The sequence below is a fragment of the Cervus elaphus genome, chromosome 18 (assembly GCF_910594005.1).
Source record: "Cervus elaphus chromosome 18, mCerEla1.1, whole genome shotgun sequence".
NCBI classification, from domain to species: Eukaryota; Metazoa; Chordata; class Mammalia; order Artiodactyla; family Cervidae; genus Cervus; species Cervus elaphus.
The window spans coordinates 84,461,155-84,484,281 of NC_057832.1; the positions used below are offsets into that span (position 1 = coordinate 84,461,155).

A 23,127-nucleotide genomic window follows, 5' to 3' on the forward strand; every position below is an offset into this window, starting at 1 on the left:
ATACTTAGCACAATTCCTTGTGCAGATTAATATTATTATTTGTTGCCACAATGCTCATTAGGTGGTCATTTTAAAGGATGAAGATGGATCACAGCCTTAGAGAATGAACTGGGGAAGAGAGCAGGGATGAGACAGGGAGTTTGGGATCGATATGTACACTCTGCTATATTTGAAATGAATAACCAACAAAGTCCTACTATAAGCGCAGGGAACTCTGCTCAATGTTATGGCAGCCTGGATGGGAAGGGAGTTTGGGCGAGAATGGAAACATGTATCTGTATGACTAAGTCCCTCTGCTGTCCACCTGGAACTATCACACATTGTTTAATGGCTATACTCTGATATAAAATAAAGAGTTTAAAACATACAAAAAGGAATACAATAAAGGATGAAGATGGATTCTGAAATGAGATTCCACTGTATTTTCTGGAAATTCGTGAAGAGATGAATGATCTTCCCACTTGACAATGTCAGACTTTCCTTCCTATAATGCAAGTCCTTGGGAAAGGTAGCCCAGATGCTTTAGGGTGCAGAGCTGGAGGCTCCAGCTTGTTCATTTCCTACTGCTAATGGAGGTGCTCCCAGAAAGACCAACATAAATGGCTGAATATATAGTAGATTGGATATTTTGGCTGCAGCTAATGCTCTGATAACTTGTTGGTGGAAGGAAGGGGTTATGCATATTCTATTTGCTGCATAGAGAAGTATAAAAATATTCTCTTCTCCAAGGAACCTTTTTCTCAGTCCTTTTTCAAAGAGAGCTTTCACTTTTAACCTGTGGAATATAATCTCCAATTTGTCAGGATTTCATGAGAGAAGCTTCTGCTTAATTGACTGGGCCAAAAGTATAAATGCACTTCAGACTTCTAACACATATTTTACCCAAGGCCTACCAAGCAATCAAATCTCATTTGAGGAAAGAAGCAAAATAGATACTTTTATTGTCTGTGGCTATTTGGGAAAATTAAATCGGCCCGCAGAGACTCTTTGGTAGAAATGAATCCAAGTTCACATCCCAGAGAGCTAGGAAAGAACTCAGCCTCCCCACCTCACCCCACCCCGCCTTACCAGTTACACATGACCTGTGATCCCACCAAGGACTGACCTGTGAAGAGGAGAGACCCTTTCAGCAGGTCCTTCCCCACCACTTCTTTCTTCAAGAATGCAAACTCCTCCATCAAGAGTTCAACATGCTCCTCATGCAAGACTTTCCCTGTCATGACAAGGATGGAGTGAAAAAGGCAGTTATCATCAACTGTGTTATTTGTAAGATACACACATGAAATTATTACGGAATCAGTTGGGCAATTTACTCTTATATGATTCAAGAAAAAATAGTTCTCTGTACTGTATTATATTTACTACTCTTCTGTAAGTCTGTTATTATTTCAAATTAATAATCTTCAACAAAACAAATAGTTATAGCAACAGAAATATGAGAGCAAGCCAGAAACAATCATGGATTATGAAATAAGAACTTCTTAGGAGAAAATGAAAGGGCAGCTTGCAATTAATGGACCTGAAGTCTCAACTCATTCATTTTCTCACACATATTTCAGCAGCTTTCTAAAATAACTAGTAATTTATGAAATTCTCAAGAACCATTTTGGCCTCATCTTTCAAAATAGGGTGTTTTGTCTATCTTAGAAATAATAAGTGTTTTGAAATTCGGGAGGAAAGTGAGAAGTAAAAATACCATGATCCTATTTACCAGAAAGAACCACTACTAAGATATTGGTTTATTTCCCTTTTGTCATTCTGCTGTGAATTATTTTTCATATTGTGATCATACGGTAGAAACAAAATTATTTTTAGTTTTAAAGTATAAATGTAAATTCACGTCATTGTAGAAAATTGAGAAAATGTGAAAGAGCATAAAGAAAAAAATGAAACCACTCAGAATGCTACCAGTTCATCACTGTTGCCATTTTGTTTCCTTTGCTTTTTTTTCCCTCCCGTATATGTGACATGATGTTGACACTGATATTTAAGCAATACAGGAAAGGTCTCAGATCCCAGCTGAGGGATAATCGGAAAGGAAGTTTGGTAGTAGACAATCAATGTCACCATGGGTATAAATGACTGACAGGACATGGGCACTGGGGATCTTTCTGGAATAATAAAAATGTTATGTATCTTGACTGGAGTAATCATTACATGGGTATATACTCTGTCCAAACTCATTTAACTCTGCACCTAAAATCTCTGAATTTATCACAAGGAAATTCTATCTCAAATTACAAAAACTCAGATAATCAGATGAACACCAGAATTATTATTCAATTTCTTCAGTGGCTTTGGTGTTAGCCTGTTCAGAGCTATTTTTGTAGAAGAAATAAAACGTACTTCTCAGAAATTCTTGTGTCATAGGGTTCGTGATTTGTAACTAGTTTAACCACGGACACAAGTGCTAGAAAAGCTTACCTCACTTGTTACTTAAATAAGTCAGACTTGGCAAGCTATCCCATCTGATTGGTGGGGTAACAGATGGGGCTAGAGATTCATTTTATGTGTGCCCATGAAAACAAAAATATGATTTTCCATTCTATTTGTGATATTTAAAATGCAAAGAGTACCCTTAACCAAGTAGTAGTCAACTATATGACACCCAATGCTGAAACTATTTTCTATGGCGTCCTGGGTAAATATGTTGGAACAGTTACGATTCTTAGAAAACTCTTTCTTGTATGAAGGCGAGCTCTCCATCTCTATAATTCTACCCCCTACCAGCAGAAGCAATATAACATAAATTTATTTTCTTTTTCTATGGAGAGCTTTTAATATATCTTAATTTTTCTCTCCTTTACATTAAATATTTAAATTTCTCTAGTGATTTGTCCAAATTAAGTGTAACTTTTTAAAATTTGTTTTTGTTTTGGGGGGCTACACTGTATATACAATTTAGTACCTTCTTAACAATTTTTAAAAAATGTGTTATTTCATATTATTAAAACAAATTATGCTCATTATAGGAAACATGAAAAATAAAGAAAAATAGAAAGTAAATAAAATAATCCAAAATACCACTACCAAGAAATAACCACTATTAAAACAAATTGTCCACACATCTATATTTGTTTTAAAGTGAAACTACATGTAGTTCTATAACCTGTTTTGTATTTAGTCATGTATCATGTACCTTTTTTATGACAGTTAAGAATCTATGACTTTTAGAGCCTGAATAGTATTCATCAGATGAAAATATCATAATTAACCATTAACTATTCTCTTTTGAATACTGAATTTGTGTGCCAATTTTTGCTCTTAAAATGTTGGCATGAACACTTCTGTACAAAATAATTTTTTAATGTATTTCTGTAAAATTAGGTTTACAAAAGATCTGAGCTTTTTAGTATTCTTTGATACGTATTTTGACTTGCCCAAATTGTTAAATTAATGATGTTGCATTTGGGGCTTTCAATTATTGTGCATCAACATTTCACTTGAGGTTAAATCCTCTCTTCAATTTTGATTGCTCTGATTCTTCTAAATTTATTTAGCTTTTTAAAAAATTGTAGTAAAACACATAATATAAAATTTACCATATTAACCATTTTTCAGTATACAGTCCAGTAGTATTAACTATAAGGACACTGTTGTACAAAAGATCTTTAGAACTTTTTCACTTTGCGAAACTGAAATTTTGTACCTAACTAAAATAACTCCCTCTATTCCTCCACACCAAGCAGCCATCCTTCTATTTTCTGATTCTACGAATTTCACTATTCTAGATACTTCATATAATCTCTTTGTGACTAGCTTATGTTACTTACCATAATATTCTTAAGATTCTTCCATGTCGTAGCTTGTGACAAGATTCACTTCTTTCTTTTTTTTTTTCCACTTTTTTTTTCTTATTTTTCACTTCTTTCTTAAGGCTGACTAATATTCCACTGTATATATTCACCACATTTTCTTTATTCATTCATTCATCAATGGACATCTGAGTTGTTTCCACTTCTTGGTTATTGTGAATAATGTGCTATGAACCAGAGTGTGCAAATATCTCTTCCAAATCCTTTAAAGTCTTTTCAGTATATACCCAGAACTGGGATTGCTGGATCATATGGTAATTCTATTTATAAATTTTTCAGAAACCTCCATACAGTTTTCCAGAGTGGTTGAACCATATTATATTCCTACCAATAGGGCACAAGGGCTCTAATTAATTTCTCCACACTCTAACCAGCATTTGTTGTTTTGTTTTGTTTTTTGGTTTTGTTTTGGCCATACTGTATGGCATATGGGATCTTAGTTCCCTTGCCAGGGACCAAACCTGTGCCCCTTGCATAGAAGCTTGGAATCTTAACTACTGGACCAAAAGGGAAGTCCCAGTTTCGTTTTGTGTTTTTTTTAATAGTGGCTAATTTCATGGGTTTGAGGAGATATTTCAATGCGGTTTTGATTTGCATTCCTTTAATCATTAGTGATGTGTGCTCAGTTGCTCAGTCGTGTCTGACTCTCTGTGGCCCCATGGACTGTAGCCCACCAGGCTCCCCTGTCCATGGAATTTTCCAGGCAAGAATACTGGAGCGAGTTGCCATTTCCTTCTCCAGGAGATCTTCCCGACCCAGGGATCAAACTCGCATCTTGTGTCTCCTGCACTAGCAGGTGGATTCTTTACCAGCTGCCACGTAAGTTTCTGTACCAATTACAGTTTCCCTGGACCCAACGGTCTTACAAACAGCAACATTAGCTTAAAGAACTGTGGACATCACGAAATATGGTTCTTTTAGACTTGAGAAAAATACACCCTTCAATAGTGCCTCAATACCCTATAATCTCTAATTTGAGTAAGGGAAAAATTCAGGCTGCTCTCAGAAGCACTTGGAAATGAGATCCAATTCAGACTGATGGCCCCTCAGATTCCTCCAGTGACCCTATACTGAACAAGAAAATTGAAAATTCCCTGTACATCTATGCCTTTCTCTAGTGTGATTTCTCCAGTGTTCAAACAGATTTGCTCGTAAAATATTTCCCACATTTAGTGTACTCTTGAGGCCTTTCTCCAGTGTGATAATCATTAGTGACAATGAGCATCTTTTTGTATGCTTGTTTTGACCATTTGTAAATCTTCTTTGGAGAAGTACCTATTCAGGTTCTTTGTGCATTTTAAAATCAGGTTTTTTATTGTTGTTGTTGAGTGTTAAGAGCTTTTTATATAATCTGGATATTAACCCTTATCAGCTACCTGATTTGCAAATACATTCTCCCATTCTGTAGGTTGCCTTGCCACTCTGTTGATTGTCTCCTTTGTTGTGTAGAAGCTTTTTTTAGTTTAGTGCAAAATCCCATGTCTACTTTTGCTTTTGTACTTTGGGTGTCACATCCAGAAAAAAATCACTGCCATGGCCAATGTCCAGAAGCTTTTCCCTACATTTTCTTCCAGGAGTTTTATAGTTTTACATCTTAAATTTAGGGCTGTATGAGTTAAAAAGGTATAAGGTAAAGGTACAACTCATTCTTTTGCATGTGGCTATCCATCTCTCCCAATACTTTCTGTTAAAGAGACTGTCCATTCCCCCATTGTGTGATCTCAAAGACCCTTGTCAAAGATCACTTGACCATCTATATACACAACGGTTTGTTTCTGGACTCTCTATTCTATTCCATTGGACTATATGTCTTTTAAAAAATATTTCTTTATATTTGACTGCATCAGGTCTTAGTGGTGGCATGTAGGCTTCTCTCTAGTTGTGGTGTTCAGCAAGGCTCAGAGGGAAAAATGGGGACTTCAGAGCCCAAAAGGATTGAAATAAAATCTCCACCTCTCATTTAGTGGTCATATTACTAGCTTTGTGACCTGGTACAAAACTTTTTTTAGAAGTATAGTAGGTGTACAATATTTTATAAGTTACAGGCATACAATTTTTGAAGGTTATGCTCCATTTCTGGTAGAAAAACTTTTGACTTCTCTGAGCCATGGATTCCTATACATAAGCTAGAGAAAATACCTACCTCCAAGGATTTCTGAGAGAACTAAGCAAAATAACATATGCTTAGAAGAGTTTCCAAGTTCCCAGTATTAATAAATGGTGCTCCTCTTGAGAAACAACAAAAACTATAAACTGTGCACATCAGACAATCAATTACCCTACTAGGCATTTTTCCATTAGCAATACAAGTATCACATGAATAAAAGCAAGATAATATAATATTAGCATAAGTGGAAGCTAATTAATATTTTTCATTAGAGTAAAAGAAGCTGGTAAGTCTTGAACAAAAGCCTGCAAATTCCCACCCATCCCTCTGTCCTGTTGTTCCTCCACAAACACACCCCCACCCCGGCTCTTTATGTGCCTACAGTACGGGGGCTGGGCTGGGGACCCATAGGACCAGTAACATATCTGACACAGGGTTGTTTATAAGGCATAAAGATGGTACCACAGAAGTCTTAGAGGCAGGAATTCTTAGTAAGAGGGTGTGTGCTCCAGATGCACAGAGCATACATCACCTTTCTGCTCGGCCAACTCCCACAGGTCCTTAGCTGCCACCCAAGACAGTGTCATGGGGTATTCCACAAGGACATGCTTTCCAGCATTCAGGAATTGCCTTTGGGAAAAAGGGATACATACAGATAAAATGCACTTCAATTAAGTTTTGCTTAAGTACCCTGCATGACAGACTGTGAAAAATGCACACAAGTCTTCGTGCAAATGTCATGACAGAATGCAGATGAGAGTCAGGGCCAGGGGATGGGGAGGACGAACTGCATCTCATGCTATTTTCTACTAAGCAGTAAGAGAAAGGTTTTCTAGTTATGTGCTCACTTGAACATTCACCCATTCATCCAATGACATATCCAACCAGGTACTATTTACCAGTTATTCTGGAGGAGAAATACAGCCATGTCAACAGGTAAATTGTCTATTACCACAGTCAGTTCCCAATTCTGGGAGTTGGTGATGGCCAGGGAGGCCTGGTGTGCTGCAGTCCTTGGGCAGTGACTGAAAGTCACTCAGTCATGTCTGACTCTTTGCGACCCCATGGACTGTAGCACGCCAGGCCTCCCTGTCCATCACCAATTCCTGGAGCTTACTCAAACTCAAGTTCATCAAGTCGGTGATGACATCCAACCATCTCATCTTCTGTCTTTGCCGTCTCCTCCTGCCTTCAATCTTTCCCAGCATCAGGGTTTTTTCCAATAAGTCAGTTCTTTGCATCAGGTGGCCAAAGTATTGGAGTTTCAGTTTCAGCATCAGTCCTTTCAATGAATATTCAGGACTGACTTCCTTTAGGATGAACTGATTGGGTCTCCTTGCAGTCCAAGGGACTCTCAAGAGTCTTCTCCAACAACACAGTTCAAAAGCATCAATTCTTCGGCATTCAGCTTTCTTTATCGTCCAACTCTCACATCCATACACGACTACTGGAAAAACCATAGCTTTGACTAGATGGACCTTTGTTGGCACAGTAATGTCTCTGCTTTTTAATATGCTGTCTAGGTTAGTTATAACTTTTCTTCCAAGGAGCATGCGTCTTTTAATTTCATGGCTGCAGTCACTGTCTGCAGTGATTTTGGAGCCCCCCAAAAATAAAGTCTGTTACTGTTTCCACTGTTTCCCCATCTATTTGCCATGAAGTAATGGGACCAGATGCCATGATCTTAGTTTTCTGAATGTTGAGCTTTAAGCCAACTTTTTCACCCTCCTCTTATATTTTCATCAAGAGGCTCTTTAGTTCTTCTTCGCTTTCTGCCACAACGGTGATGTCATCTGCACGAGGTTATTGATATTTCTTCTAGCAATCTTGATTCCAGCTTGTGCTTCATCCAGTCCAGCATTTCTCATGATGAACTCTGCATTAAAGTTAAATAAGCAGGGTGACATTATACAGCCTTGATGTACTCCTTCCCCGATTTGGAACCAGTCTGTTGTTCCATGTCCAGTTCTAACTGTTGCTTCTTGACCGGCATACAGATTTCTCAGGAGGTAGGTCAGGTGGTCTGGTATTCCCATCTCATTAAGAATTTCCCACAGTTTGCTGTGATCCACACAGTCAAAGGCTTTGGCGTAGTCAATAAAGCAGAAGTAGATGTTTTTCTGGAACTTTCTTGCTTTTTTGATGATCCAACGGATATTGGCAATTTGATCTTTGGTTCCTCTGCCTTTTCTACATCCAGCTTGAACGTCTGGAAATTCACAGTTCACATACTGTTGAAGCCTGGCTTGGAGAATTTTGAGCATTACTTTACTAGCTTGTGAGATGAGCGCAATTGTGTGGTAGTCTGAACATTCTTTGGCACTGCCTTTCTTTGGGGTTGGAATGAAAACTCACCTTTTCTAGTCCTGTGGCTACTGCTGAGTTTTCCAAATTTGCTGGCATATTGAGTGCAGCACTTTCACGGCATCATGTTTTAGGATTTAAAATAGCTCAACTGGAATTCTGTCACCTCTACTAGCTCCATTACCACTTGAGAGCTATAAATAAAGACTACAAAACTATGGCAGCCAGCTCTGTCTGAGGCAATTGGAAAACGTTTCACTAAGGCTCTGAACTGCGTCTTGAAGTGTAAACAGGCATTTTCCAGGTGCCAGGGGATGAGGGTGTTTCACGATGAGCAGCATAGGCAGGGGCTTGGGCATTTATGGGGCTTTGTCCATTGAGACATGGTGTGAATTTCAGCATTTCTGTGTGGCAGGAGAGGGGAGGGAGAGAGAAACGAGGTCCTAAGAGGAGCTGGGAGTCAGATGTAAAGGAAGGACCCAGAGTGCTATGCTCAGAAGTCTGGCTTTTATGCTTCAGATATTCTAGGAGACAAACATCGATAAGTATGGGAATTATATGATAACTTCATTCAGGTCTTCTCTGGTGCCAAAAAGGGGATCCACGATCCACATAAAGGTGCTTCTGTCCACATTTAGAGTGAGTGTGATAAAGAGAGAGCAGCTGACTTCTGGGCAACCACACTGTGGAAGTAGCTGTAGTTTAATGTCAGGACCTAAACAGAAAGCTGAGCTCCAGGGGCAGGTGGCACCCCTTGTCAGCTGCCAGGTCTTCCATGGGGCTCTTCCTTCCACGCTCCATTCCACCAAATGCCTGGAGAGCTCTAGGTTTTGCATTCAAAGGTGGAGCAGGGGGTAGGGTATGTGTGGGGGAAACATTTCATTTCTCTCTATGAATATAATGCGACCTCCCCAATCTTAGGCCACCACTATTTCCTTAATCATCTCATGGCAAAAAACACTTCCTATTAAAGAAGTCCTAGAGGTATTCTCAGAGAGATTTCACGTTGTTTAAAGTGCAAAGGATAAAATGTTGGAAGCTGAAAGAATATGGCATTTCTCCAAGACACAAAAAAGACACTGGCTCCATATCCTAAGTTATACGCTGAGAAGAAGGCAAATGTTGGTCGCTCAGTCGTGTCTGACTCTGTGGCCGGTGGACTATAGCCTGCCAGGCTCCTCTGTCCATGGAATTCTCCAGGCCAGAATACTGGAGCCGGTACCCTTTCCCTTCTCCAGGAGATCTTCCCAACCCAGGGATCGAACCCAGGTCTCCCACATTGTAGGCAGGTTCTAAGAAGGCAGGCACTAGTCAAACTACTCTCAATAAATTTTTTACAATGAAATAAAGCACTTTAATTCTTAATGTGTCTAATGTTTTAAATTATGGTGAACTAAATATTAGTTCTACTATATTTTTCATGTCCTTATACCTTTATAACCCATAGTGAGAGTTAACATTTTGATGACCATTTTTTAAAGTCCTGGATCCATCCCACTGATTATTAAGATCCCTGTGTAAGATGTCAGCCCAGGTATTTTCACTGTCCTGTACTACTGTGCAAGGTGAGGACTTGAACACCCACCTGATGTAGTCCTCGTGGCTGGAGCTCTCACTGCAGATAAAAGCAACCTCGACCTCTTGACTGGAAAGAGCATCTTCCAGAGAAATTTGTGGCACCTCATCAATGCTCCCCAGCTCTCGTCTGTTTGAGAAGGACAGACAAGTGGAACTCAAAGCAGGCAGAACATCGGCTGACAATAAATGAGCGCCATCCTGCTCCCCAGCTCCCAACAGTGTCCTGGTGATCAGTTTTTGGAAATGAAGAAAGCAGTTTCTCCCATCTCATTTCCAGGGCACTTCCAGCACAGAGTAACAGACAGAACCTCCAGCACAGAGTAAGGAATCGGGGAACTGGCATTGAGTCCTGCTACCCCTGTTAACAGCCTGTACGACGTGGGAGCCTCTGAATTTATGTCATCTCTAAAATAAAAAGAACAGATCTCCTGTTATCTCATAAGAAGTAATCTCTATGGTCACTGCCAGCTCCAAGCACTTGGCCAGACACTAGGACTACCAAACCTAATCCAGATCCAAGACTCTAACACCTCTGAGGGGCACAGTGCTATGGGGCTTTGAGCTCCTCCACGGACATCACGGCCTTGTGTCCGTCAAGCAGAAGGCGGGCGTTACTGCCTCCTTTATAGCCGAGCTGACAAAGCCCAGAGAGGCAGGGCCTCCACAGCTCACTGGTAGTAGGGGAAGGACAGGAGCCTGAGCCTTCTGACTCCCACACAGTGAGAAGGACCCCTGCTTTAGAACAGCTGAGAGTCCTGGCTGCCCTGGGGCTGAGGCTGGAGCAGAGCAGCAATCCTCCAACAAAGGTTGTCACAGAGGAAACGGGGCAGCTGGCAGGAGGCTTGGGGCAGCGCAGAGCCCCTTTGAGTGGCAGCAGCCAGAGGGCAGCTGGGGGAGTTTGGCTGCTGAAGAACATCCTGGTAGGTTCTTTCCTGTGGGGGCCACCCATCTGCACTGCTTGGTCTGACCAATGCCTCCCGCTTGCCTCCCTGTGCCTTCCCAGTAGGGAAGATGTGGTGAAGAGGAAAAGTTAAAATTTTACACAACCTCCTGCTCGTTCTGCCCCTGTAACTCAGCTTGCTCCTTGCAAAGTCTGGATCACATAGGTCATGTAGTCTCAGAAAGACAACACCAGGAACTGGAGCTTATCTCACTCACCCTTGTCCTGCTCTTTGCAATTGCCCAACCCTGCCAACCTGCTTAATCATGCCTGTCCATGTAAAGGTCTGGCATCCCCCTCCCCATCTTGACTGCTGTTCCCGTGCTAATGAAACCCCTTAAACCAGCCTAGTAGCAGCTAGAGTTGCCCACTATAGTCTGTCTATAAAAACTCTGTAACCCCTTTGCTCGGGGCTCAGAGCGTTAACTCCTCTGGGCCCACCGGCATAATAAACTTGAGTTCTCCAATTCTCCAAGTGTGGTGCTGGGTTTCTCGATTACTGGATTCTGCAACAGTGGGGCATGAACTAAAGTCTTCAGCTTCTAGCAAGCTCAGTCTGATAGAGGGAGGAAGAGACTACATAACCACAACACAAGACCAACAGGAGGTGGGGTCTTCCCTGGTGGTTCAGTGGTTAAAACTCTGTGCTTCCAAGGCAGGGGGCACGGGTTTGATGCCTGGTTGGGGAACTAAGATCCCACACGCCATGCAGCATGGCCAAATAAAAATAACCGGAGGGATGCTGTGCTGGGGTACAAGTGGGAGATTCCAGGAAGGCAAGGAACACCTAGTTCAGGGTTTCAGAAGAGGGTTCCTGGGGAGGTGACAGGTCTCATCAGGTAGGTTGTGAGGAACAGAGCATGTGGCAAGGGAACAGTGTGGTAACAGCAGGGGGCTGGTAAAGCGAGAGGAAGGGAGGGTGAACTGGCCATCCTATGGGACCTGGGTAGGTTAGGCATAGCACCAGCTGGCAGAGGAAGGTTGATGGGGAAGCAGAAGCCCCCCTTCATCCCGGAGCCCTTGTACATGAGGCCCCAGAGGCAGGCAGGGAGCAGGGGGAGGAACAGTACTGCTAATCGTGATATCAAGTCTCCCATCTGTGCTGCTCCCTCAGAATCCTCCTGGGATGGGAAGACTGACCAAGGGCAGGTTGCCAGCACTTCTGGGTTGCCTCTGTGCCCCCAAATTCACTTTAAGTCCTTAAGGAAGGGCTAGGTTCTAAGACAGACAAACGGGAAGAAAGCAGGTCCCATAAATTAAAATATGAAAGAACCTCTACATGGACCATCATGATGGTTACTTACGCTTGTCTAAGTACTGACATTTAGGTGATTTCTCTAAAGCACTAAGAAGCAGAGACCTGCCTGACTTGCTCTCTGCCCCAATGCCTGGGCTGATACAGGGCCCACCTCCGGTTCTCAATGACTGCTGATAACTGACGTTACACAGTGTGAGTTTTGTAAGTAGTGTGTGTGGAAGTGGTGGGGGTCAAGGAGGAGCTAAGGGTGAGTAAGGGGAGAAGAAAAGCAGTGAAAGTTAGGTTTTGGCTGAGTTACAGGAGATAAATGATAATCTTTAAAAGCGGGGTTCAGAATTATAGGGGAAATGAATACATGGTGCTTAAAAGCCGGGCTTTGGAATCAGATAGATGTGCGCTATTGTTCAGTTCTTCGATTTTTCCAGCTGTGTGACATCAGGCAAATTACTTAACCTCTCTGTGGTTCAGCTTCTGTATCTGTCAAGTAGGTTGATATTGGCATTGAGGTCAAATAACTGGTCAGGCTTACAAAGCCCAGGGCCCTGGGAAGGCTGGCATGGTTAACTGATGGAACACACCTCAAGCCTTCTTTCAGGCCAACCCACGTGTGTTCACTGTGCCCCTCCTGTCTCCGTCAGGCCCGGTGCTCACCTCCCCCACCTCGGCCTTTGCAGTCCCCTATAGGATGACTCACTGCACATCCCGGTTGCAGGGCCAGCACTCTATAGCTCCCAGACCTGTCTGAGATCTTGTGGGGCTGACCCTGCACAGTTCCCTGGAATGACCCCTGAGCTGGCTTGCTCTCTCTGGGGTCTGGAGAACCCTAATCCATTGCACCCAGCTCCCGGGGAATTACAGGGCATAAAGCAAAGCCACCTGGACACGAAGCCAATCAGGTTCAGGAACGCCGAGGAAGCATGTGGATTCCGAAGGTCCCGGATCCGAACGGAGCCGGCTCTGCCGACGCCGACCACCACCACCCCAAACTTCCTCTCGGGCTGAAACACACAGGATCAAGGTGGGGTTTAAAAATGGTCCAGGCTCATACTTACAACGTTTAACGAGTATTTGTGTGCCCCCCACCCCTGCCGTGTATAGATACTGAGCTTGTTTGGCTTGAGTACAATATCAACTGAAAAGACCAAATATTTTTCATTCTGACAAAATTTAAAATCCAACAAACATTTATCAAAATCTAAAAGAACACCCCCCAAACAAAACAGTCTGGGCAGATAACATAGAACAGCAAAACAGACACGTGGGCAAGACCAGTGAGGGTCCAGACAAGCAAGCCAGGAGCCAACACAGATCACGGAAGCCACAGCAGGGGAAGGGGAGTGAGACTCCCTGAAATGCAGGGTTGGAGGGAAGTCAGCTCCCCCCAGATATTTCTATGGCTGCTCTGACCTGTGTTATCCATAAAAGGCTCTTTGCACACTTGGCTCTCCACCCACTTCTACTGCCACCTCCCCGATAATGAGAGATCTTCATCTTGAAGCTGTACCCAGCCCTAGTCTGGTACCTCTGTCCTCCCTATCTCTCTCCTCCAGTGGACGTGCAAATCTGAGGCAGCGGAGAGTCATACAGAAGTGACAGTGCTCAGTGAGATTCGGGGGGACAGGGCACATGGGCACATGGTGACCTTATTCAGACCCCTCACCACCCTGGCTTTCTGGGTTCCAACTAATGTCACTCTCACTCTACTGTGAGAGCTTACTCATTATTTGGGTACAATGCATATAGTATTAGAATGAAAAATCAACTCAAGTTTTTCAAGTTATATAGCAACTTACTATAATCTAAACTGATAAAAATTCTCTCTATATATAAACCTCAAACCCAGTTCTTCTTGGATGCCTCCATGGACAGAAACTTGAATATCCCCCTTAGATTCCGCTTTCCTTCACCTTTGTCATCTGGTGTCACCATTTCCTACAGTTTGCCCCCCTTCCTGCATCCACTGCTCTAGTCTTAGCCCAGGACTTCTTTGCCTCCTGCCTAATGATCTGATAAATTCCCCCCTGGTCTCACCCTTCCCATGGGTGGTACCCCGGACTGCCAGAGCAGATGCTTCAGATGAAAACTAGGTCCTTCCCCTGATGAAAGCTCTTCATTTTCCCAACTGTTACAGACTGAATGACTGCTTCCCTCAAAAGGCATATTGGGATCCCTGTCCCCCAATATGATGGCAGTAGGAGGTGGAGCCTCTGGGTAATCAGGGTGAGATGAAGTCATGAGGGAGGAGCCCCCATGAATGGGGTTGGTACTTTTCTAAGAGTCACAAGACAGCTTGACTCCTCTCCCTGCTCTCTGCCCACATGAGGACACGATGAGGAGTCAGCAGTCTGCAGCCCATAAAGGGGGCCCCCCATATCTCAGCAGATCTCAGATTTTTAGACTCCGAACTTCATGAGAATTTCTGTGGCACTGTTCAGCAGCCCAAACCGTGAGACAGTTTGTAAGAAAACAATTGAAGGGGAAAAAAAAATCCAAGTCCATGTTTTCTACCAAACACGAGTCCTTCCACAACCCAGCACCGGCCTGCTTCTCCAGCACCACCTTTCAATCACCTCCTCCACGTGTAACTTTAGGCCTCTGACCTTCCAACACAGGACTGTTTCCTCCCTCTGAGTCTTTGCAAATCCTGTTCTCTTTGCCTGGAAGGAGCTTCTCCCTACCGTCCACAGGGGGATGCCTTCAAAGCTTTCAAGACTTGGGCATCTTAAACCTTATGAAGCCTTTCCTGATGCTATCAGTTAGATTTTTTTGTTGTTGTTGCATATAATAAAGATCACCCATTTTGTGTACAGTTCTATGGGTTCTGACCAACATACATACCTACCACAATCAAGATACAGAATAGTTCTATCATCTCCTCCAAAATTACCTGTACCCCTTTGCAGTCAACTGTTTCCCCTGCCAGGCAATCATCAACTTGTCTACCATCCCAGAATATCATAAAAATGAAATCACAATATGCAGTCTTTTGGGTCTGGCTTCCACTTAAAACAATGTGTTTTTTATCTATTTTGTTACATGTATCAATCATTTCTTTTTATGAGTACTAGTCATAATAGCTTGTTTGTCCATTTGGCACCTGAAGAATATGCTGCTGCTGGTTCAGATGAATTCATAATTTATTCAATTATGAATAAAGCTGCTGTAGACAGTCATGTCCTACTTTGAGTTCTCATTTAACTTGGGTAAATACCTGGGTATGAGTTTGCTGTGTCACTGGGCAAGTGTAGGCTTAACTTTATGAGAAACTGCCAAACTGTTTTTTTCCAAAGTGTACCTTTATACCTATACTGTTTTGCATTCTTGTCACTGTTGTCTGAAAGGTCCAGTGGTTCTGCATTCTCGCCAGCACGTGGTATCATCAGGTCTTCTCCTCTTTTTATTTTAGCCATTATAATAGGTGTGTTGTGGTCTCTCACTGAGGTTTCTATCTGCAGTTCCATAATGACTAATGATGTTGAGCAATGTTTCACGTGTTTATTTGCCATCTATAAATCTTCACTAGTAAGGCGTCTGATCATTTCACAGGCTGTATCAACTATGTACAACTAGGCAGGGGTATGCCAGGCCTGTCTTTAAATATACTGGGTCCTTAAACCCAGCTCACGGGTCATCTTCTCTGGAAGCCATCAAGCTTTTTTGTTTTGTTTTATTTGCATACAATATCCAATTGTCCTAATATAATTTACTGAGAAAGGCCAACCTTTTTCTATTGAAATGCCTTTGTACCTTGGTGGAAGCCATCTTGATTACTATAGTTTTATGGTAAGTATGGAAGTCCATTACTGTGAATTCATTTTCTTTTTCAAAATTCTAGTTCTCCTGCCTTTACATATAAATTTTAGAATCAATTACTAAATAAATAAAATGAAATAAAATAAAAATTCCTGCCAGAATTTTGAGTGGGATTATATTGAATTTATGGATAAGTTTGAGGAAAAAACCCAACATCTTCAGTAAAATGAATCTTCTAATCCATGAATATGGTATATATATACATTTATTTAGGTCCTTGATTTCTTTCATTCTGTCATTTTCAGTGGATAGATTCTGCACCCATTTTGTTAATTTTATACTTAAATTTTTATGATTTTTAGTGCTGTTATAAATTTTATTTATAAATGAAATTACGCTTTACCTTCAATTTCCAATTGTTCATTGTGAGTATATAGACATACAACTGATTTCTGTATACTGACTTGGCATCTTGCAATCTTGTTGAACTCATTTATTACTTCTAGCAGCTTTTTTTGTAATTCTATTAGATTTTCCACATAGACCATAGAGTCAGATGTAACTAGAGATGATTTTACTTCCAATCTGTATGTGCTTTGCTCATTTTTCTTGCCTGACTGCACTGGGTGAGTGTGATTTTGAACAGGAGCAGTAAGAGAGGACAATCTTGCTTACCTTTTAATCTTCAGGGATATAATTTGTTCTTTCACCATGGAGAATGATCTTGGCTATAGATTTTTAGGTAGCTATCCTTTTTCAGGATGTGGATATTTCCATTTATTCATATTTTGCTTACATTTTAAAACCATAAATGGTCTAACTTTGTCAAGTGTCTTTTCTGTGTCTGTTGAGATGATCATGTGATATTTTTCTTCTTAAGGTCTGTTGATACAATGACACCTTTCATTCCTAGGATAAACCTCACTTGGTCATAATGTATTATCCTTTACATATACTGTTGATTCTATTTGCTAAAATCTTACTTTAAATGTTTGCATCTGTGTTCATGAGAGTTGTTGTTCAGTCGCTAAGTCATGACTGAGATAACATTACGCCATTTCAAACCTAAGAACCTTACAACAGCATACTTTCACTTCCTCTCCCCCTGACTTTGTACTCCTGTTGTTACATAACTTATAAACTGCTCAAGGTACCAGTCAGGATTCAGTAATGTGTTCTAAGCACAGCGTTTTAACATGGGGAATTTCAACCATTCAACCATTTCATCACCATTTCAACATCACCATTTCAACCACTGGGGAGCTAAATCCAGAGAAGCCATCACTGACCATCTCCTACTGCAATCAAGCAAGTGATTCTCAAGAGTTTGCCTGGAAGCCAAGACCTCAGGAGAGCATCTGCAGCCTAAAGCTTGAAAAAGCAACTGTGCCCTCTGAATAAATTTCTTTCTTCAGCCTCCAAACCTCCCGGGAGTGCCTCTTACTGGCCAAATTCACACATGAAATGGAACTTTGGGAAATGCAGTTCTAAGCTTGTGGCCACAATGCCCAACTGACAACAGGCCGTTTAGACCAGATAGTGCCTTCTGGCTTACAAGTCTAGCTTTTAATTTTTATTTTTGATAGTCTCATACACAAAAAGCAGAAGGACAGTCTTTAGAGAAATCTGTACTGAATAGCCAAAATACACATCTGATCAAATATTTGCTTTTTCTTTCACTCAGAAAAGGAAACAAGCAATTTCCTTATGAGGCTGATCAAATATTTGTTTCTTCTTTCACTCAGAAAAGGAAACAAGCAATCTCCTTATGAGGCTGAATATTTATGGCATTCCTAAAATTAACTACTAAATTACTACATTACAGAAAATAACGAGGATCATAGGTTTCTATTAGCTTTAAAAGAGGCATGAGGTTAAGAAACAGCTTCCTTATTGTAAGAAAACAAGTCACTTTTTCCATTTTAATAATTAATGATACGCACACACTTGTAAACCTGGCTTGCATAGTGTCTGGCTGAAAGTGCTTTCAAATTTGGTTTAGACAAATTCCCTTGCAAAACTGATAACAAGGGACAAGATATGGGTGAAAATGCTGACATATTAACAACTGAGTTCCTCGTTGGGAAAGAACTTCATTTTTGAGAAAAATGACTTTGCTAGACCATTTCACCTATGTCTGTTCATTTTACATGAGGCATCAAGGCACATTCTGAAAGGAAACTGCAAATTAAACAGATGAAGGCTTCTGGTTTCCCACTTCACATGTAAGGAGCTTGAAAGTTGCCGCTCTACCCTGACAAATAAACAGCTAAACAGCCTGAAAAACTAACTCACTCCTCTAGAATCCTTAAGAGAGGTGAGAACATGAGGCAAACTGCTGCCCCCACGACTGGAGAAAACAGAGGGACTAATGCAGAGAATAACTTGGCGGAGAAGAGACTCAAGAGTGGAAACCACAGCAGGAACCAGTAGGAAAGCCTGAACTGTGACAGATGAGTGACCGGGGGCTCAGTGTGGGCAACTCTGAGACCTAAAAATTCCAGAGGGACCCAGTCACAGGAAGACCCTCTCAATTTCGTGACATTTACCTCCAGGAGCTTGACCAGCTTCTCACAGTAAATACTGGAGACATTTCCTCTCAGGTTTCCAACAAGACTGGGTAAAAGCATCACTCTTGAAATATACCAGGGCTTATTAGTACTTCCTAAGGAGACTGCCCTCACAGGAAACTAGTTAACCAGACCCTAACCTGCTGGGGTATTATTAGACCCTAACTGATTGCAGGGTAGGGAAAAACAGTTGACCCTTGAACAACACGGGTTTGAACAGTGCTTGTATGTAGACTTTTTTCAATACTAAATTATCACTGTACTAGATAATCTGGTTGAATCTGTGGATGCAGAATTCTGGATATGGAGGAATTATGTGTATGGAGGGTGGACTATGAGCTATAGGCAGATTTTCAACTATACAGACAGTCAGCATCTCTAACCCTGGTACTGTTCAAGGGTCAACTGTACAAAACTCCAGGCTACTCTAGAATTCCATTTGGGAGAAGGGGAACACCCAACTCTAGCCCACTCTAGCCATATTCCCCTACCTAAGAGGGGAAGAAAAATAAACTGAAAAATACTTCTATGGTTCACAGTGCAGAGCCACAGGCTTACCAGAAGACTGAGACTTGATCATGGGGCTGTAGAATGTGTCCCCTCCCCTACACCTCCCCACCATGCGAGGCCCACTTAAAGCAGTTCCTTTCATATGATACATCATGTCTGGAGACCAAGAAAAAATGACAAGCCATAACAAGACAAAAAACACAACCTGAAGAAAGACAGAAGCATCAAAACCAGACATAACAGGAGTGTTGAAATTACTGAGACTGGGAATTTAAAACAACTGTGATTACTATGATAAGGATCTAATGGATAAAATAGAAAACATCTAAGAACAGATGGGCAATGTAAGAAATTGAGAGAAATCCTGCCAAAGAATAAAAAAGAAATGCTAGAGATCAAACACAATGTAACAAAAATGAAGAATGCCTTTTATGGGCTTATTAGTAGACTAGACACGGCACCAGAAAGAATCCCTAAAACTGATGATATCTCAATAGTAACCCCCCAAAACTTGAAAAGCAAAGAGAACAGAGACTTAAAAAAGAAGAGAATGTCCAAGGACTGTGGGTCAACTACAAGTGGTGTTAACACACATGCCATGAAAACGCCAGAAAGAGAAGGAAGAGAGAAAAGAACTCAGGATATATCTGAAATAATAATGACTAAGAATTTCCTTAAACTAATGTCAGACACCAAACCACAGATCTAGGAAGTTCAGAGAACACCAAACAGGATAAATGCCCTGCCCCAAAAAATGAGGTTTAGGCATATCATTTTAAAATTACAGAAAAGCAAAGATAAAGGAAAAAAGTCCTGAAAGAAGCCAGAGGGAAAAAAAAAACCTTGCCTACAGAACAAAGATAAAAATTATATCCAACTTCTCCTCAACAACCACACAAGCAAGGAGAGTGGAGTGAAAGATTTCATGCATCAAGAAGAAAAAACTTACCAACCTAGAAATCTGTACCCTGTGAAGTTACCCTTCCAAAGTGAAGAAGAAATAAAGACTTTCTCAGACAAATGAAAATTTGAGGGAATTTGTTGTAGTAGACCTACCTTGCAAGAAATATTAAAAGAATTTCTTTAGAGAGAAGAAAAATATTACAGGTGAGAAACTCAGATCTACCTAAAGAAAGGAAGATGGATTAAATGAAGGTAAAATACAAACCTTACTTTTCTTATTGTTAATTGATCTAGATAAAATAATAACAGCAACAAAGTACTGAATTATTTATGCTTATGTATATATTTATGTAAATGCGTATACATAAGTGAAATGAAAGACAGCACTGATCCACAGGACAAGAAGAAGGGACAGGATTATTGTTATTTTACAGTACTCACACTACCTGTGAAGTGGTACAGTTATTATTTGAAAGTGGATTTGAATTAGTTGTAAATGTATATCGCACGCTCTGGCACAACCAACAAAAAAGTTTAAAAAATGAAGTATAACCAATATGCTAAGAAAAAAGAGAATATGGAGCCATATAAAATACTCAGTTTAAATCACAAAAGGCAGAAGAAGAGTGGAAGACAAAAATAGGACCAAAGAACAAAGTCAATGAATAGAAAACAATAACAAATATTAATCCACCTATATCAGTAATCACTTTGAATGTTAAAGGTCTAAATGCATCAATTAAAAGATAAAGACTGTTGGAGGGGACCAAAAATCAAGACTCAACTCTATGTTGCCTATAAGAATCCACTTTAAATATAAAGACACATATGGATTAAAAGTAAATGGATGGAGACAAATATACCATGCTAACATTATAAACAAAAGAAAGCAGGAGTATCTATGTTAATTGCAAGAAGGGCATTCCATAACAAGGTCCAACATGTGTGCACCTAACAACAGGGTACCAAACTACATTAGATAAAATCTGAAAGAACTGTGGAGAGAAACAGATGAATCCAAAGTCACAGCTGCATCACACTCCCACACCCCTCTAACAGAAATGGACAGATTGAACGGGCAGAAAAATCAGGAAGGACACATTCGCACTCAACACTACCCATCAACTGGACAAAACTGACATCGGGAGTCTGCTTTGCCCACCAGCAGTAGGATGCATTCTCCTCGAGCATACACGAAACATTCACCAAGACAGACCACATTCTGGGTTATAAAATACACTCCGCAAGTTTAAAAAAACATAGATCATACAGTGTCTGATCTGAGACCACAATGGAATTAAACTAGAAATCAGTAACAGAACAATAACTGGAAAATCTCCAAATATAAGGAGACTAAACCTTGTGGCTCAGTTGTTAAAGAATCTGCCTGCAATGCGGGAGACCTGGGTTCGATCCCTGGGTTGGGAAGATCCCCTGGAGAAGGGAAAGGCTGCCCACTCCAGTATTCTGGTGTGGAGAATCCCATGGACTGTATAGTCCATGCGGTCACAAAGAGTGGGACAATGCTAAAAAAAAAAACAAGTCAAAGAGATGGCTAAACTCTTCTGCAATTTAGTAGCTAAAACTTTCAGGGTGAGAACCTGCAGAAAGCAGAGAAAATGGGAGGAAAGAGTAGAAAGGGGAATGTGTATGTAGATTATGAGGAGGCTGAAGTATGGAGAGAAAGGAGATGGTGAGATATGCCCAGCGGAGGGGTGGGCAACAGGTTTCTAGAATGTCTAAAATTCCATTTCAGTTGTCTCACTATGCCCTGCTGTCCTGAACTTCTGATAAAATGCACTATATATCCAGCCCTGTAGAGGTGCCATTTTAACGAACAAAGGAACAGGAATAGCTTCAAGACAGCAGAACAGGGACAGACAGAACAGCAAAGTGACTCAAAAACTTAATTGGGGACCAACTTATCGTCACAAAGTGAGCCTGCTCTCCCTGTCTTGGATGCAGAGAAGCTAAGTGTTTGGAGCTAGAGATTAGATGATGGGATTCTGAGATTAAGAACACATGCTCTGCCAACTCAGAAAGAAAAATTTTGTTTTGAGATAAGGAGGGTAGAAGAAAGTGTAAAATCACCATGGAACTTCAAGGTGGGAGGTATGAGGGCAAGTGCTGGGTTCCCACTCGAGGAACGGGCATGATGATTGCAAACAATCAGGAAGGACAATCTAATGTTTTTCACTCATTTACAAGAATCAGTAAGTTTGACCTCACATTGGCTGGCATGGGAAAACAGCCATGTTCATATGTTGCGGGAGGATGAGGAGAACAGGCAACTTTTACGGAGAGCAGCTTGGAAATATTTAACATGCAAATATTCTTTGTTGGGGATGGGGGGGAATTCATTTTCAAAGCACATACACAAATGAAATGACTCAGGTTTACTGCAGCCTTGCTCGTAACCGCAAAAGACTGAATATAAAGTACATGTTGTTAATAGCAGGCTGGATAGATAATTATGGAATACTTTGCAAATGGAATGCTACATAACTGTAAAAAAAGAACAAGGAAGTTTTTTATGTATTGGAATGGACTGATCTCCAAGATACAGTGTTGGGTGAGAAAAGAAAAATACAGACCAGTGTAAGATGTGTGCTCTAGTTTATGTTAAAAAACAAAAAAAAAGGAGGGCGGGGCAATGGCTGAAGGAAAAAAAATAGTTGTATATGTTTTGACTCTCTCTGGAAGGACAGACAAGAAACCAGCAAGGGTGGCTGCCTTGGAGCATGAGAACAGAGTATCTGGGAGAGAAGAGGACTTCTCAGGATAAAGTTTTTGTGTGTGTTTGTATGAAATTCTTTAAAATTTTGAATCATGTGAATGTATGTTATCCAAAATACAAACACTTAAGATAGATATAAAAATCTGAGGAATGCTCTGAGTAGACGAGAACGCTACAGTTTGTACAGAGTTGGGCTTACACCCTGCTCCCTTCCTGGGCCCCACTACAGAGCTGGGTGTCCTCTGCTGTCTGCCCTCCAGGACACTTTGCTCCTGATGGTGCCCACTGCCCCCAAATCAGCCGACACTCCACAACTCCAAGCTGCGTCTGCTCTCCCCACTCACCCTTCCAGCTCAGCTGTAATCTGGGTTTCTCTACCAAACCTCTCTGCCTCATTACAGGTCATCTCAGATCTTCGCCAAATTCAAGGGCTTTCCCTAGGCTGCATTCTCGTGAGCCTCACTCCTGTTTGATACTTGAGGGGGCCTTCTTAAAATTCACTCCTTCCCTGTCTTCCCTCACCTCCCAGCAAGATTTCCTTTTCACCCTTCACCGCTTTCCCTCTTCATCCTGCACCCTGGTGGTGCACATTCCCCCATGCTCAATCCTGTCCCCCTGGTCTTCTCTCCTCCCTGTATTCCCTGAGTAGGGG

General features: G+C 41.3%; 1 protein-coding gene across 1 annotated transcript in view; it reads right to left on the minus strand.

Annotated features, from left to right (window-relative positions):
• BLVRA (biliverdin reductase A) overlaps nucleotides 1-23,127 on the minus strand; it is a 47,089-nt gene that overhangs the window by 6,564 nt on the left and 17,398 nt on the right. Inside the window, exons 3-6 of the mRNA XM_043872573.1 lie at nucleotides 12,879-13,000; nucleotides 9,812-9,931; nucleotides 6,455-6,552; nucleotides 1,106-1,213 (exon numbers count right to left, since the gene is read on the minus strand). Coding sequence (XP_043728508.1) covers nucleotides 1,106-1,213; nucleotides 6,455-6,552; nucleotides 9,812-9,931; nucleotides 12,879-13,000 — 448 coding nt within the window. The remainder of the gene's footprint in view (nucleotides 1-1,105; nucleotides 1,214-6,454; nucleotides 6,553-9,811; nucleotides 9,932-12,878; nucleotides 13,001-23,127) is intronic.